Genomic DNA, 13,459 nt, shown 5'->3' with positions numbered 1-13,459 from the left:
TAGACTTTATCACACAAGTCCAATATATATATTAAAAAAAAAAAAGAGTGAATGATTAATATTCTGGCAGTAAATTATATACCCAGTCTGAGAGGTTTTTATTTTAGGTCATTAACTTAATGTTGTCATTCATGCTAAAAATTAGTATGAATTAATTCGTACTACTGATAGATACATGTGTGTATGTATATATACTGTCACTGTATAGGCTATATAGATAACTTTTTGAGATGGCGTGGTTGAATCTTCGTGAGTTAGGGTTATACTGTATTGGCTGAACTGGAAATTTTCAGGAAAGTAGTATATGGTATCTTCTCTCCCTTCCTTTCCTTCTTTTCACCTCTCCCCCTAACTGTTTGCAGGTCCATGTTTATAGTTTATCAACAAAGAAGGACTGAGAGAGAACCTGTTGCAAAATGTGTAAAGACCAAATATGTTTATAGTGCAATTGGAAGGGTTAAGAGGAGAGGAAGGAAACATTTACAGCTAACGTGCTGCTTCTCTTCCCATGTGTGCATTTCTCACTAGTTAGAGAAGTATTTTTATACTTCTGGCACAATTAGTCCTCATAACCTTTCCATCAGGAGTAAGCATGAGTTGAAATTTCACAGACTTGCATTTCCTTTAAAACCCAGAGACACATAATAGGGTACACAGATAGGTGTTGGTCAAGTATAATTTATGAAAGCTTGTCTGATTTATTAAAAAATGTAATAAGTATTGCTAAGGTTGGCATTTTTATTTCAATAAGGTGTATGAATTGATGCTGCGAGATGAAAGATTCTACCCTTCGTTCAAACAGAATGTCTTGTATGTACGTATGTTAGCTGAGCTGGATATGCTGAAGGATCCCAGTTTCAGAGGATCAGATGATGGTGAAGGAGGTGAGCTGTATATCTGTAAGGGGGATTTCCTGGAACCATTATTTTTTCTGCTTTAAAATAAAAATAAGAGAATTATCCACACTGTTTTTGAGAAATCAAAAAGTTCCTGTAATATCTCTGATTTTAAAATTAACATTTCCTCTTTGTGCTTTTTTGTAAATTGTTTAGGGAGTCAAATAGGGTTTTTTATGTAGTAACTTTATTCATCTCATGTAAATTTTTTCTCATGTCTTGGTAACAAGTGTTTTGCTAAAATAAGGAGATGACTGTTTCATTCTCATTTTTTGAGGTTCTTCAACATGCTGGGTTGTTTAAATACATAACTATATTCTTCACCTGGAAATAGAAATTCAGAGTACGTAAGAGATGTGGCTTTTTAAGGCAATTAAAATAATTCTTCTCGTTAACTGAAGTACAAATCTAATGGAAGTTGTTTAGCTATTAAACTGACTCCTTAATGAAGCAATTTCATGAAGCCTAAAAGGAATGTTCTCTGGAGTATTATTTCATATCTATAGCTGTATAAACTTACATACATTTTTCTTTACGTGTCCTCATTGGGAGCTTGAAGTGCTAATGTGTTGGGCATAACATTTTGCCCAGTGCCAGAGTCATGTGTTGTTTTCCATAGTAGTTTGTATTTGCATTTTTATTTCTTGGGTGGCCCTACATTGGAAAAAAATTTCTAACCTGTTTTTTCCTTTCCCCTTCCTCACTGTTCCTAGAATCTTTTAATGGGTCTCCGACTGGCAGCATAAATCTGGTAAGTGCTTGGATTTTTTTTTTTAATTACTTTTTCTCCTCAACACTAGGCAAAGCATTATAAAATAGTTGAAATTATGTAGGCTAGAGGTTTTATTTCCCTGCAGTTTAACTTCTGAAAAAGTTCTGGAATCAAATTGAAACACACGTAAGGCATCCATTAATCTGTAAGTTAAAACTGTCCCTTTTGACTTTCCCCTGTGTTTAATGAAATTTTTCATTGTTTTTCACAGAAACAATAATAATCTATAGTTAATTTATGCGAAGCGTATTTTTTGCTATGCCTGTTTGGTTTTGTAAATATGCATTTCATTGTTTTTCACAGAAACAATAATAATCTATAGTTAATTTATGCGAAGCGTATTTTTTGCTATGCCTGTTTGGTTTTATAAATATGCATAATTTGGAGTTATTAGGATACTACATTTACTATTTTTCTAAAGAGTGAAGAAGAATCTAGCAGAAATGTATAATAAAGCTGTGTTTATGTAGAAAACCTTTTTGCTTTCTATAGTCCATATTGTTCAGGGTTTTCAGTGCTTTTACAGGTGTTTGAATACTGGTAGATGAGTTTTTCCTGGATGAAATCCATGTCAAGTGTAAATTTCTGTACACATAGTTGATGTCCCTTGTGTGTTAGTCAGTTGCATGAAGAAAAATAGACCTTGGAGAGGCTACTTCAAAGGTCAAGGAAATTCTGTACTTGTAGCTAATGACTGTGCATTAAATAACGTTGGGTTGTGGTGTGATATTTTTGCTTTTTAATTAACTTCTGTTCCAGTGAATACACCTAAAGTCAAAGATATTTGATCATATTAAATACGAACTGTTTGGGTTTTATCTGTTCAAGTTTTAACCATTTCATTTACTGGTATTAATTGTGGCTGCATAGTGCCTTGCCACAGCAGTCGAGTATTTCCTAGTTTCTGTTATAAAATACATTGCCTGCAGTTTATACTTTCACTCTAAGAATGCATTTTAAGATTATTTGGAAGAGAGACTCAAAACTATTTTGAGGAAAAGTTACTTTACAAAAATATCTTCTTAATTTCTGCCTTTTAATTTGATACATTGATCTACTATATTAAACCAGTAGGGTGTATTTTGGGGGTAGAAAACCCACTGTAGAATATTTATAGACTCTTGCAGATTTCATCTAAATGGATCCATAATGTGAGCTATGCATATTGCTTTTGCATTGAGTAAATAGGAGTTACACAGGTGTTACATATCCAAAACCTTGAGTGGCAGCGGAAATGACGGGGTTGAACTTCTGACAGCCATTAGTATGTGTCAGCTTGGACCCCATTCAGTTATCAAGAAGAAAACTGAACTGTCAGGGTGGAATTAGAGGCAGGAAAACAAGAAATAATGATGCCTTTTAGAAAATATAACAGTAGCTTAATGTCAGTATTTCATAGCAAACAAAATATTAGAGCAATTGACTGTTACTTGTCGTCTTTAATAATATCCCTTCCATCTTACTGATAATCAAATCCTAGAGTTCTCAGAATATCAAGCACTTATCCAGGCTTCCACAAATTCCTGCTGTTGATCAGTCTCAGGTGATATTCTGCTCTTAAATTTGGACACTGCAGTATAGAGAACACCGTACAGGGTTATTGCTGTCCATGGGTGAGTTGCCGAAGAATGGACTAGGTCAGAGAACATTAAGCCCTATATCTAACAGTGACCAAAAGCAAGTGTCTAATGAGGATTATAGGAACACTCCACTGATGGCAATACTTTACCAGAGTAGTCTTCAGCATCTAGTAACTTATAGATTTGAGAATCCTTGAGGAGCATGATTTCATTAGTTCTACCGTGGAACAGACAGAAGCTTTTAGCGCTATAGCATGTGGTGGCAAAACAGATTCCCCAAATGGACTCCTCTTTCTTCTATCTTTTTTTTCAATCTGGGACTTTGTGCTGTAAGCCTACAAACTGTCTCATAAGGTATTTAGGAGACACCTTGCTGCAATACAGGTTAAAGCATAGTTAGTGTGTTCAGACCTTTTTAACAATGCCATTTAGGCAGAATCTAGACTTTATAACAGAAACATTATTCCCCTCACCTTCCATGGTGGATATTTAGGCAGAGACTGATTGAGGTGGTTGAGGCAGAGAAGAGCTGTTCCCTCTAGAGAGCTTGAGAAGGAAGGAGTGGAGTATTACGTTGGGGTATCGTGGAGATGAGAAAGATTCAGGTGAAGAAGAGGCAAGAGCAGAGCCTTAAATAATTTATGTTTTCAAGTACAACCTATGTTTTATCACATAAGATTGATTTGAGTTCAAGGAAACAGAACAGTTTGGAAACTTGACTGACCTGTATAGAGCATCCTGAGTTGGAAGGGACCCACGAGGGTCATCCAGTCCAGCTCCTGTCCCTGCATATGACAACCCCATAGTTCATACCATGTGTCTGAGGGCATTGTCCAGTCTCTTCTTGAACACTGTCAGGCTTGGGGCTGTGACACCTGTTCCAGTGCTCCACCACCCTCTGGGTGAAGAACCTTTTCCTAATGTCCAACCTAAACCTCCCCTGGCACATCTTCCTGCCATTCCCTCGGGTTCTGTCACTGGTCACCAGAGAGAAGAGCTCAGTGCCTGCCCCTCCTCTTCCCCTTGTGAGGAAGCTGTAGCCATGATGAGGTCTCCCCTGTTGAGATTTTAGTTCGACACAGGTGGACTAACCTGCTAGCCAGTAGGTCCCATTCTAGGTAACTTTTGGTAGCAATTTGCTATTAAACTGGCTTGGTTAAATTATAAAAGATGGCTGATAGCTGCATTTTCATTCTGAATTTGTATCTGAAGAATTTTAGAATTTTGGAGTAAAATATATAAAGTAGCTGGGATCCCAATGCCTACGAACTCTACTTCAGTAGCTCCAAGTTTTTCACTCAAAAATCTTGCAGGGATTTGTTACGTTAAATCTTAGTAGTCGAATATATTAATTTTAAATAATAGCAATGCTGCTATAAAAGACCTGTTAGGCCTCTTTCGATGCCAATAATTACTGAATAAGGAGACAGGATTTTAGCCAGCTGATGATATTATACCTGTTCATTTTTTAGGAGGGAAAACATTTCTGAGAAAAGAGTTTGCTGCTTTTTACATACAGCAGAGAAATTATTAAACTTCTACTGCACTGTAACTTTTGTGTAGCGCTTTAAGTCAGTTGAAAGAAAACAGAATGGTATAAAGATAAAACCAAAAGATTTAGCATACAACACCTATATCTCCACAGTGTGTGGGGGTTTTTTTGTTGTCTTTTTTATGCTCAGTAGGAGACTATTTGTATCTGTACTTCTATTGGAACTGAGAAATCAAACAAAAGTGGCAAATATCTTAGAGTGACCACAGAACTATGTGAAACTGGTAGGGGAAATGAGGGACCATACAGTCTGTAAAAGGCTTTAGTAACCAGGTAATACAAACACTTATTTGCAGTGTTACAGTGCATTAAGCTGTTCTATTAGTGTAGTGAACTGAAAGTTTGAAAACAAAATAGATTAATCAAAAAGCATCTCTCAAATGAGACGTATCTGCGATCTTATTCTCTCTTGTTCATTTCTTCCTTCTTCCCTCTCTCCCCAACCCTGCAGTCCTTAGATGACCTTTCAAATGTCCCTTCTGATGAGACAGTTCAGCTCCATGCATACATCTCAGATACTGGTAAGTGAATCTGTTACGATGGCTGCTTACTTGTTTTCCTCCATTTGTTTTCAGTTTTTTGATATTTACAGGCCCTTGAAATCCTAATGCTTTCACTTTTTTTAACCTCATAAAACATTCGAATTCATATTTCCCATGAAGTCCTTGTAATGGAAATCCTTACAGAATTGGTGCTGTAGGTCATAAACTGTATATCTGTACTTAAAATGTGATTTAATTTTTGTTGTTTATGATATTATTATTTTTTGTATCTCTGGAGAATCATTCATTAACCTTAATTTTGAGTAGCATTTATTTTAACAATTATTTAAAGAACAAATTCAAAAAGCCATCATTTTTTTTTCTAGCCACACAATTCTAACTCTTGACTGTTACTTCTCTTACTATAATATTTTCACCTATTTCTTTGCGCTTCCTTAGATTCATTTGAGGTAGTGGCTTCGGTCTTTACAATGGCGGCACTTTTGGTTATCTTTTCAAAAAAAATTGCCTAGTAATAAATGAAAAAAATGAAAAAAAAATACTATGTGAGAATAAATAACAAACTCTCAGCTATTATTTGCAAATACTCTAGTTAGACGAGATTGCACTGGGTGGTCAAATTGTGAATGAATCTTCAGATACTTTTTTGGGGTAGATTTTACTGTGCAATAGAGTTTTAAATCTATGTATTTATATAGCGGACACAGGAGCTGTGAGCAAGAATTCAGCTGCTTGATATTTTAATTAAATTCTGTTACTCCAGCCCAGTGTGAATGCAAGTCTCATGTAGTCAATCCTCAGAGAAGGGGAAAAATAGTTTAAAAGTTAAGAATCACAATTTAGCTTCTTAATTAAAATGGCATGTGATACTTTTTTTCTGAATTAAACTCAGACGTGTCATTATTTTCATCTAAGAAAAAAGGTAAGCTTAGAACCACACAAATGATGTTCAATTCGTAATCTTGATGGCAGCGTGTATTGATAAATATCAGCTGGGCTCTGTGAGTCCTTAATACTACAGTTGAACCAGGGAATATGTACCAGGTCATGCTGTAAGACAGGGTTAAACTGGCCGTCTTTGCGTTCTTCGCCTCATGTTTGAACAAGAAATACAGGTCCCTGCTCTCTGGATGTTACAGGCAGTAGGTGCATCTCGCATCTGTGCGCAGGCTCCTTTCCTCTGCTGATGGTTACCCTTTGCTGTGCTTGAGGGGTGTAAACAAGATCTGCTCCATCATCTTTGAGGATTCACCTTGTCTCATGTCGCAAAACAAACACTGTTTAAAAGGCTGTGACATAAGCAATGGCAGGGACAACTTCTTTCTTTTTCTGCCACTCCTGCACTGAAGTGGTTGGTTCTCCTAAAGGTGCAGCTGAGCAGCGGCGCCTCTGAGATGTGGTCTGGTGGCTGCGCGAGAACTGGGCTTGCTCCACGTCTTTGGGGCTGGGTTTTCCCAACTCCATTCTCTGGGCAGTCTTTTAGCAATGTCCTGACTGTCTGATTTTTTTCTCTTGGGGTTCAGCACTTAACATTCTTCTTATAGAGGACAGGTGGCAAAGAAGTTCTGTGCCCACTGTGCACCTTGCTAGTGAGTAATTCTTACATTGTCAGTGGCTCCCCCCTATCCTAGAGGCGCCACTCCCTGGCTGCTTAGACTTTGGCATTATACTTGAGATAAATCAAAGCCGGAAGCACAACAGAGGTTGTAGCTGATGATTTGTCAGTAAAAGCGTGGGTGCATTGAAAATTTCACAGAACTTGATTAAAAATCACTTTAATCTAGCCACTGGAAAATTGTCGTTACTGGGTGTTGGCTCAGTACTTTGAGATGCACTCTTTAAATTGGTAACATGCTGTGCAGTGTAAATAATATTGGTTCTAGGTTATTCTGTAGATTAAATGAAAATTTTTGAAACAAACTCTATACTGGGAGAATTCTGTGGTGGACAAATGTCCAGGAGAACCTAAATACTCAATGGAGAACAAAAAGATGTTTACTTCTGTTTAAGATGGATGTGTTCTTTCCATAAAATGTGTGTGTGCACATACAAAATACATTATATAAATGTAATGCACGTACAAAATGCATATGTGTGTATATATAGTTATATATAAATAGTGTGGGAGGTGTCTTTTATCTTACAGTTAATAACAAACAGCTCATGTTGATAACAAACCCAAATGCTTACAGCCTGCTAGCACTGTCTTGTATTTACAGATTTTTTTGATGGACCAACTTTTTCAATATTATTAGTGCACTCGGCAGACTGTAATTTCTTCTGATTTCACGGCTTTCACCTCTATCTTGAGTTTTTTAGGTTAAAATTATTTTTTAAAAGCTCTGTTCGCTCTTCTTATAAGTTGAAACCTTTTTCTATGCTTTGTGTTTTGCATGTCAGTGAAACTTGTCCAACTTTAAGGCTGCTTAATCTCTCTAAGTTTATGTAATAAGTTTCTGAAGGGTATCACTTATGCAGGGTTTTGGATAAAGGGATGGCTTATTCTTCTGCCCTGGCAGGGGGGTTGGACTAGATGATCTTTCGAGGTCCCTTCCAATCCCTAACATTCTGTGATTCTGTGATTCTGCTTGCATGTCCATTTTTGTCTCTCAAGTCTGTCATTCCAAACATTTCTTCACTTCACGTTTGTGTCCTTCCGTCTTCCTTCTTTCTGTTTGTTCCTTTTTTATTTTTGTTTTTAAACTACTAGTCTATGCTGACTATGACCCATATGCTGTGGCAGGAGTCTGTAATGACCATGGCAAGACATACGCGCTGTACGCTATCACAGTCCATCGGCGAAATCCAAACGGCGAAGAGACATGGAAGACATATCGACGCTACAGTGACTTCCATGACTTTCACATGAGGATCACTGAGCAGGTAATTAATCTCATAAATCTTTCAAGGTTTCTTTGGAAGGTGCTTTTTCCGTGTGATGGTATGGCATGAGTATTGTCTTTCTCAAAGCAACTTAAGATGTGGAGTTACAGCACTATGCTATTTTCCATTGAAGTGTGCTTTTTGCACTGTTTGTATCGTACATTATTTGTACTGAGCAGTTTACAGGTGCATGTGTATATAGTTCAGTACCTGATGGCTATATAGTTGCTCTAACAAATGGAAATGGAACTTGGAAAGCTTTTCCCCCAGCCCCCATTTGCTTAATTTTACTTTAAAATGTTTGTATGGAAATGCTGCTGGTCTCAAACAGTGGTGTGTTTTATTTGTTATATTTGTCACAGAGATTAAGAAATAAAAACTGAGCTTGGAAAGTAAGTATTTAGGTTTTAAGCGAAATGTTAAGGAGTGGTGGGGTCTCAAAAGGCACAGCTGTTGGCAGTTCAATGTACAGCTAGACAGTCTGCCTTTTACTGCTGTACTTGTATTCTCAAGACTCTTAAGCCTCCTAAGATGAAAGAAGAATAAACAGAGACTTGTAATTCAGCAGCTGGTACAACGTAGAACCTGCTGACATGAAAAAGTGTTGAAAATGCAGTACTTTCTTTTAAAAGAGGAGAGTGAAATGCTTTTAAACCAGGCTTTTGGAGAAGTCAGATTTGACTGCATGTAATCTTTGAACTAGTCAGAAGTGTTGGATTGTATCCCTTTGCTTGTTATTAATAGAGAGGCACTAAGAACAAATTCTGTGGAGGCAGGTTAGCACTGTAAAGTCATAACAGTAGTTAAAGCGAAGTAGGATTTATTAAAACTAGGCAAACATTGTGTTGAATATTTGTATGTATTATAAGCAGATTATAAGCTGATTATTTTAGTGTGCTGTCAGTAAATTTGAAATACGACTTTTTGTATTTGTTTTCAATTTTTTTTAAAAAATAATTTCACTGTTTTGAAGAATTCGTGACCTGAAACAGGTACGGGTTCGTGGGTATTATAGTGGAGTTGATGTTCTGCTGGTATGGGGCAGTCATTTAAAACTGACCTGCCAGTAAATGACTAGAAAAAAGTGGCAGAAGCAAAAATTTTCAAAGTTTAAACCTCAGAAATTTCTCGTTACTGTAATATGAGTTCTTTGGATTTACAGAAAATAGAAATGTTATTCTAGAACACTAAGATTGCAAAAAGTAAAGAGGTTCCTGAGCTTTACTGTAGAGTCTCAAACTCCCAGCAATTTTGCTTTGTTTCAACAAGAAAATGGACACCTCTACTGGGTTTAGGGGCACAGGAACGTCACCAATACACTGAACACCCTTCTGGTGTGCTTGTCTGAGACATTTTTGTTGACATGCTGAGGGTGAAGGTTAGAATCTTTTATTTAAAATTAATAGGAAGGGCAGAGATTATTGTTTATGTTTTTCAGATAAAATAGATAATTGATCCAAAATGGAATTGAAGTTAGTTGTGTATAGTATCTGTATGAGCTTTTTTCCTTGAAGTACTGAACAGATTCATTCCAGTTTCTTTAGTCAGTAATGTAATATAATTTGAAGTAGATACCTATATTTTAAATAGAGGCTGTTCTTTGATTTTTTTTTTTTTTTTTAATCTAGATACAAGTATCCAAATAAAAACTAGACCATCTTCTGTCCAGTTATTTTCACATGTGACCTCTTTGTAAGGGAATGGGATTAGTGAAGTTGGAAGTAGTTATTCTTTGGTGCTTCTACAGGCCATAAATGTCATATGAGCTTTGTGACCTTCCCAAGTTTAATGATGTCTTTGCAAAAAGACACCTTGCATGGACTGAATGGAATCAATCTCTCACTAAATCTGTAATTTTGTGGTCTTCGCTAGGGAAAAAAGGACACAACCTTTTTCCAGGTTGTTTCATAAATCCTAGATACTATACTTGTCTCTCTTTATCACCTTAACAGTATTATTTTTTACAAGAAGTCTGGATTCTGTATGTGGATAATCCTGATTCTTTGAGTTTTATTCTTGTCACTTTTTAAATTTTTGTGCAATTATTTTCAACCTTCTTAAGTGTTAGGGCCTCTTCTTTCCCTCCTACTTCCCTGGAACACCCTTTCTTTCTGTAAAACTGGGACAGCGAGAGACATGTCAACAAGTGCCAATCACTCTCATTACCTGGAGAAAAGGCACAGGTGATGGCCCGTCAAGCATGGTGTGATAACCTATGTGTAAACTGGGTGCTGCTGTCTACTCCAGGGATAAAAGCTTAGTCATTACCTTAGTAGGTTTGATCAGGAGAGGAAAGGGAAGATGTTTTAGAAAGATTTGCAAGTTCTCTTGATGTAGTCTCATAACCTTCCTAACTTCTGCCCAAATCATGATGATAAATATCGAGTTTAAACCTTTTGCACACTACACTAATATGTATTTTGAAAGTGAGTATAGTGTGCGTTCAGAAATTAAATTTTACCTGTGATAGTTGCCTGAGAATTTTTGTGTGTTTGTTCCTCACAGCCTACCTTTCATTTTTGCTTCTCCAAGGCATCTGAGTTCTGTGCTTGAGGGAGAAATTATTTTTCAGGTGTTACATGGTAGATAAGAATAGGTGAATATAATGACCCCTGTCATTTCTGAGATTATATGGTGATTTGAAACTCTTGGAAAAAAAGAACAAAAAAATCTTCTCTTTTTTCCTAGTTTGAAAACCTTGCAAATATACTGAAACTTCCTGGCAAAAAGACATTTAACAATATGGACAGAGAATTTTTGGAAAAGAGGAAAAAAGATTTAAATGCATATTTGCAGGTAAGCTGCTATGTTTTTGTGGCTGTGTTCTTGGTTGGAATTCTTTTTTCTGAGGTAGAAAAAAAGCAGCTGTGCTGTAGGTGCTACACAATCCTAAATAGTATACTATAAGAACTTTATATTATCTTATGAGTTTGCCTGTTCTTTGCTGTTTTGGTTTATTCTCAATGAGTTCTGTCCCAACTCTGAGCTGGTGACGTTCCAGTCGTGTTGGTTTGGAGCTCTATACCATTAACTCATTCTTGCATTACACTCGTGTTTGTGGTTATTTTGCCTTGTGCCGTTGCATAAGGATGGACATGGCTGGCCATGGCACCCACTCTGGCAGTGTAGCAAACCACCCAGCTTCTCCCTTCAGGTACGGCCTGTATCAGCCCAACTACATTAAGCTGTCTTTTTCATAGAGACTTTCTGGTCATTTAGCACTAAAATCTGTCAACGAACTCAATGGACATGTTAACAATAAATAGTGAAAATGAATAAAACACTGTGAAATCTGATTGTGCTGTTTGGAGTGCTAATACATTTTTCTTTGTGTGCCCCATTTTTAATAGCAACATTTTTTCAGTCATGGCTATTTTAATTTTTAATTTGTGTGGCATATGCGCCCCATTCTTAATAGCAATATTTTTTCAGTCACAGGTATTTTTTTGAATGGTGATAAGGGTGTGTATTTTTCTGTGAGGTGCTATAATTAACATACTAGTTAGTTATGGGAATTATCAAGAAGCACCTTGTTTTTGTCTTGAGAATAGTGTAATGTTATAAAATTCAGAGAATAAATGAAAAAATACATTGCAAGATGCAGTGTCTTTGATTATGCATGCTAAACTTTTAGTAAACTAACTGCTGTAGCCTTTTTATTATTTATTATAAAGCGACTTTTAAAAATTATTTTCCTTAGCTCTTGTTAAATCCTGAAATGATGAAAGCTTCTCCAGCTCTAGCCCATTATGTGTATGACTTCCTGGAGAATAAAGCCTACAGCAAAGGGAAGGGGGATTTTGCACGGAAGGTAAGAATGTTTTGCACTGTCAAGGAAACTTAAGAACATTCATTAGTGCAATGATTGCATTAAACAGAGATGTTAAACTGATATTAAACAGCTCTATAGCACTTTCAAAACTACTTGCAAGTGAGTTGCTTTAATACTTTGTGAGTGGCAAGGTATCTGAGGACATATGGAACCAAAAATTTACTGGTTTTATAACAGGTAAACTTATTCATATGATAAGGAAATAGAATTTTCAAATCAGACAGTGTATTGCACCAAGACTACTTTAAAAATATGTTCATTGCAAATTACTTTCTGTCAGACACCTGTGATTTTTTTTTTCCGTAGTCTCATTCCTTCTAGTTTCTTTTTTCGGTTCTTTTCTCTGTATTTGCTGCTGTTACCATGCTCTCCACTCTTCAGCCCAAAAGACGAAATGCATTTCCCTTCAAAAGCAGCTGTGACGTATTTAGCTGTTGTAACTAACAACAGAGTCATTGGTCAAATTTGGAGCCCTGAGCTGTGCACCCTTTTTGTTAAGCCACCAGAACTCTCTTCAGACGAGTGATTCTTTGTTCAGTTGGCCAGTTCGTGTGGGCATCTGCTTTGCAAATATAGCTATTTCTAAACTTCTAGTGATTTTGATACGAAAAGCATCTGTAACTGTATTGTCACTTCAAGTTGTTGATCTACCTATATACGTTGAATATTTAATAATGAAAGAGTTAAATATTTATCAAGGTTTATGTAATGACTAAGATTTCTAGCTTAGCATGTTCTTCATAAACTTAACTTTTAAAGGTCGTCACAGAAGTATTTTTGCCTCTGTTTGGACTGAATTTAGAATATATACTGAAAGAAAAATTGTAACAGTTTCTATGGAACTACTTTATATTTTTTAATTATACTTGCCATGATATTAAAACATACTACTGCAGTGGCATTTAAAAGAGGCATGTTTCAAAGATGAAGAGTTGAAAGCAGAAGTGAAACATCTGGAAGCAGGAAGCTTGGAAGGGAGACATGGCATTGAATGGAGAAGAAAAGGAAAAGAAATTCAAGCTAAGAAAAACTGAGGCATGGGAAATTTAGGAAAAAGATCTCTTGAAAGATGTAAATAGCTACAGTAGGGCTGTAAGGAACAAGAAATATAAATCAAAGTGAAGCTAAAACTTTATTCTGCATTCTGTAACAAAGTTAAGCAATTTGAGTTGTTCTTCATGTTATTGCTCTCTGGAACAGTATGATACTTCTCATAGTGTATTAATGTACTGGTGTCCTCATAGATTATACAATTGTGGTTAAACATCTTCCCCTTCAGATGGACACATTTGTAAACCCACTGCGTAACTCTATGAGAAATGTATCAAATGCAGTCAAGTCGCTCCCTGACAGCCTGGCAGAGGGAATGACTAAAATGTCAGACAACATGGGTAAAATGTCAGAGAGATTGGGACAAGACATAAAGCAATCATTTTTCAAG

The 13,459-nt window shown here is 36.4% G+C and overlaps 1 protein-coding gene across 3 annotated transcripts in view; it reads left to right on the top strand.

The window, feature by feature from the left end:
- The window catches only part of SNX13 (sorting nexin 13), a 69,462-nt gene that overhangs the window by 44,991 nt on the left and 11,012 nt on the right, over positions 1-13,459 (top strand). For 2 of the 3 annotated variants that reach the window (XM_065629087.1, XM_065629089.1), the window contains exons 15-21: positions 752-884; positions 1,610-1,647; positions 5,252-5,321; positions 8,014-8,186; positions 10,875-10,982; positions 11,887-11,997; positions 13,298-13,459. In XM_065629087.1, the coding sequence (XP_065485159.1) occupies positions 752-884; positions 1,610-1,647; positions 5,252-5,321; positions 8,014-8,186; positions 10,875-10,982; positions 11,887-11,997; positions 13,298-13,459 (795 nt within the window). The remainder of the gene's footprint in view (positions 1-751; positions 885-1,609; positions 1,648-5,251; positions 5,322-8,013; positions 8,187-10,874; positions 10,983-11,886; positions 11,998-13,297) is intronic. The other variant, XM_065629088.1, reaches the window with a different exon arrangement.

Source organism: Caloenas nicobarica, chromosome 2, assembly GCF_036013445.1.
Source record: "Caloenas nicobarica isolate bCalNic1 chromosome 2, bCalNic1.hap1, whole genome shotgun sequence".
Taxonomy (NCBI): domain Eukaryota; kingdom Metazoa; phylum Chordata; class Aves; order Columbiformes; family Columbidae; genus Caloenas; species Caloenas nicobarica.
Note: the sequence above shows the minus strand (reverse complement) of the source record. Positions and strands in the feature narration are given on the sequence as shown.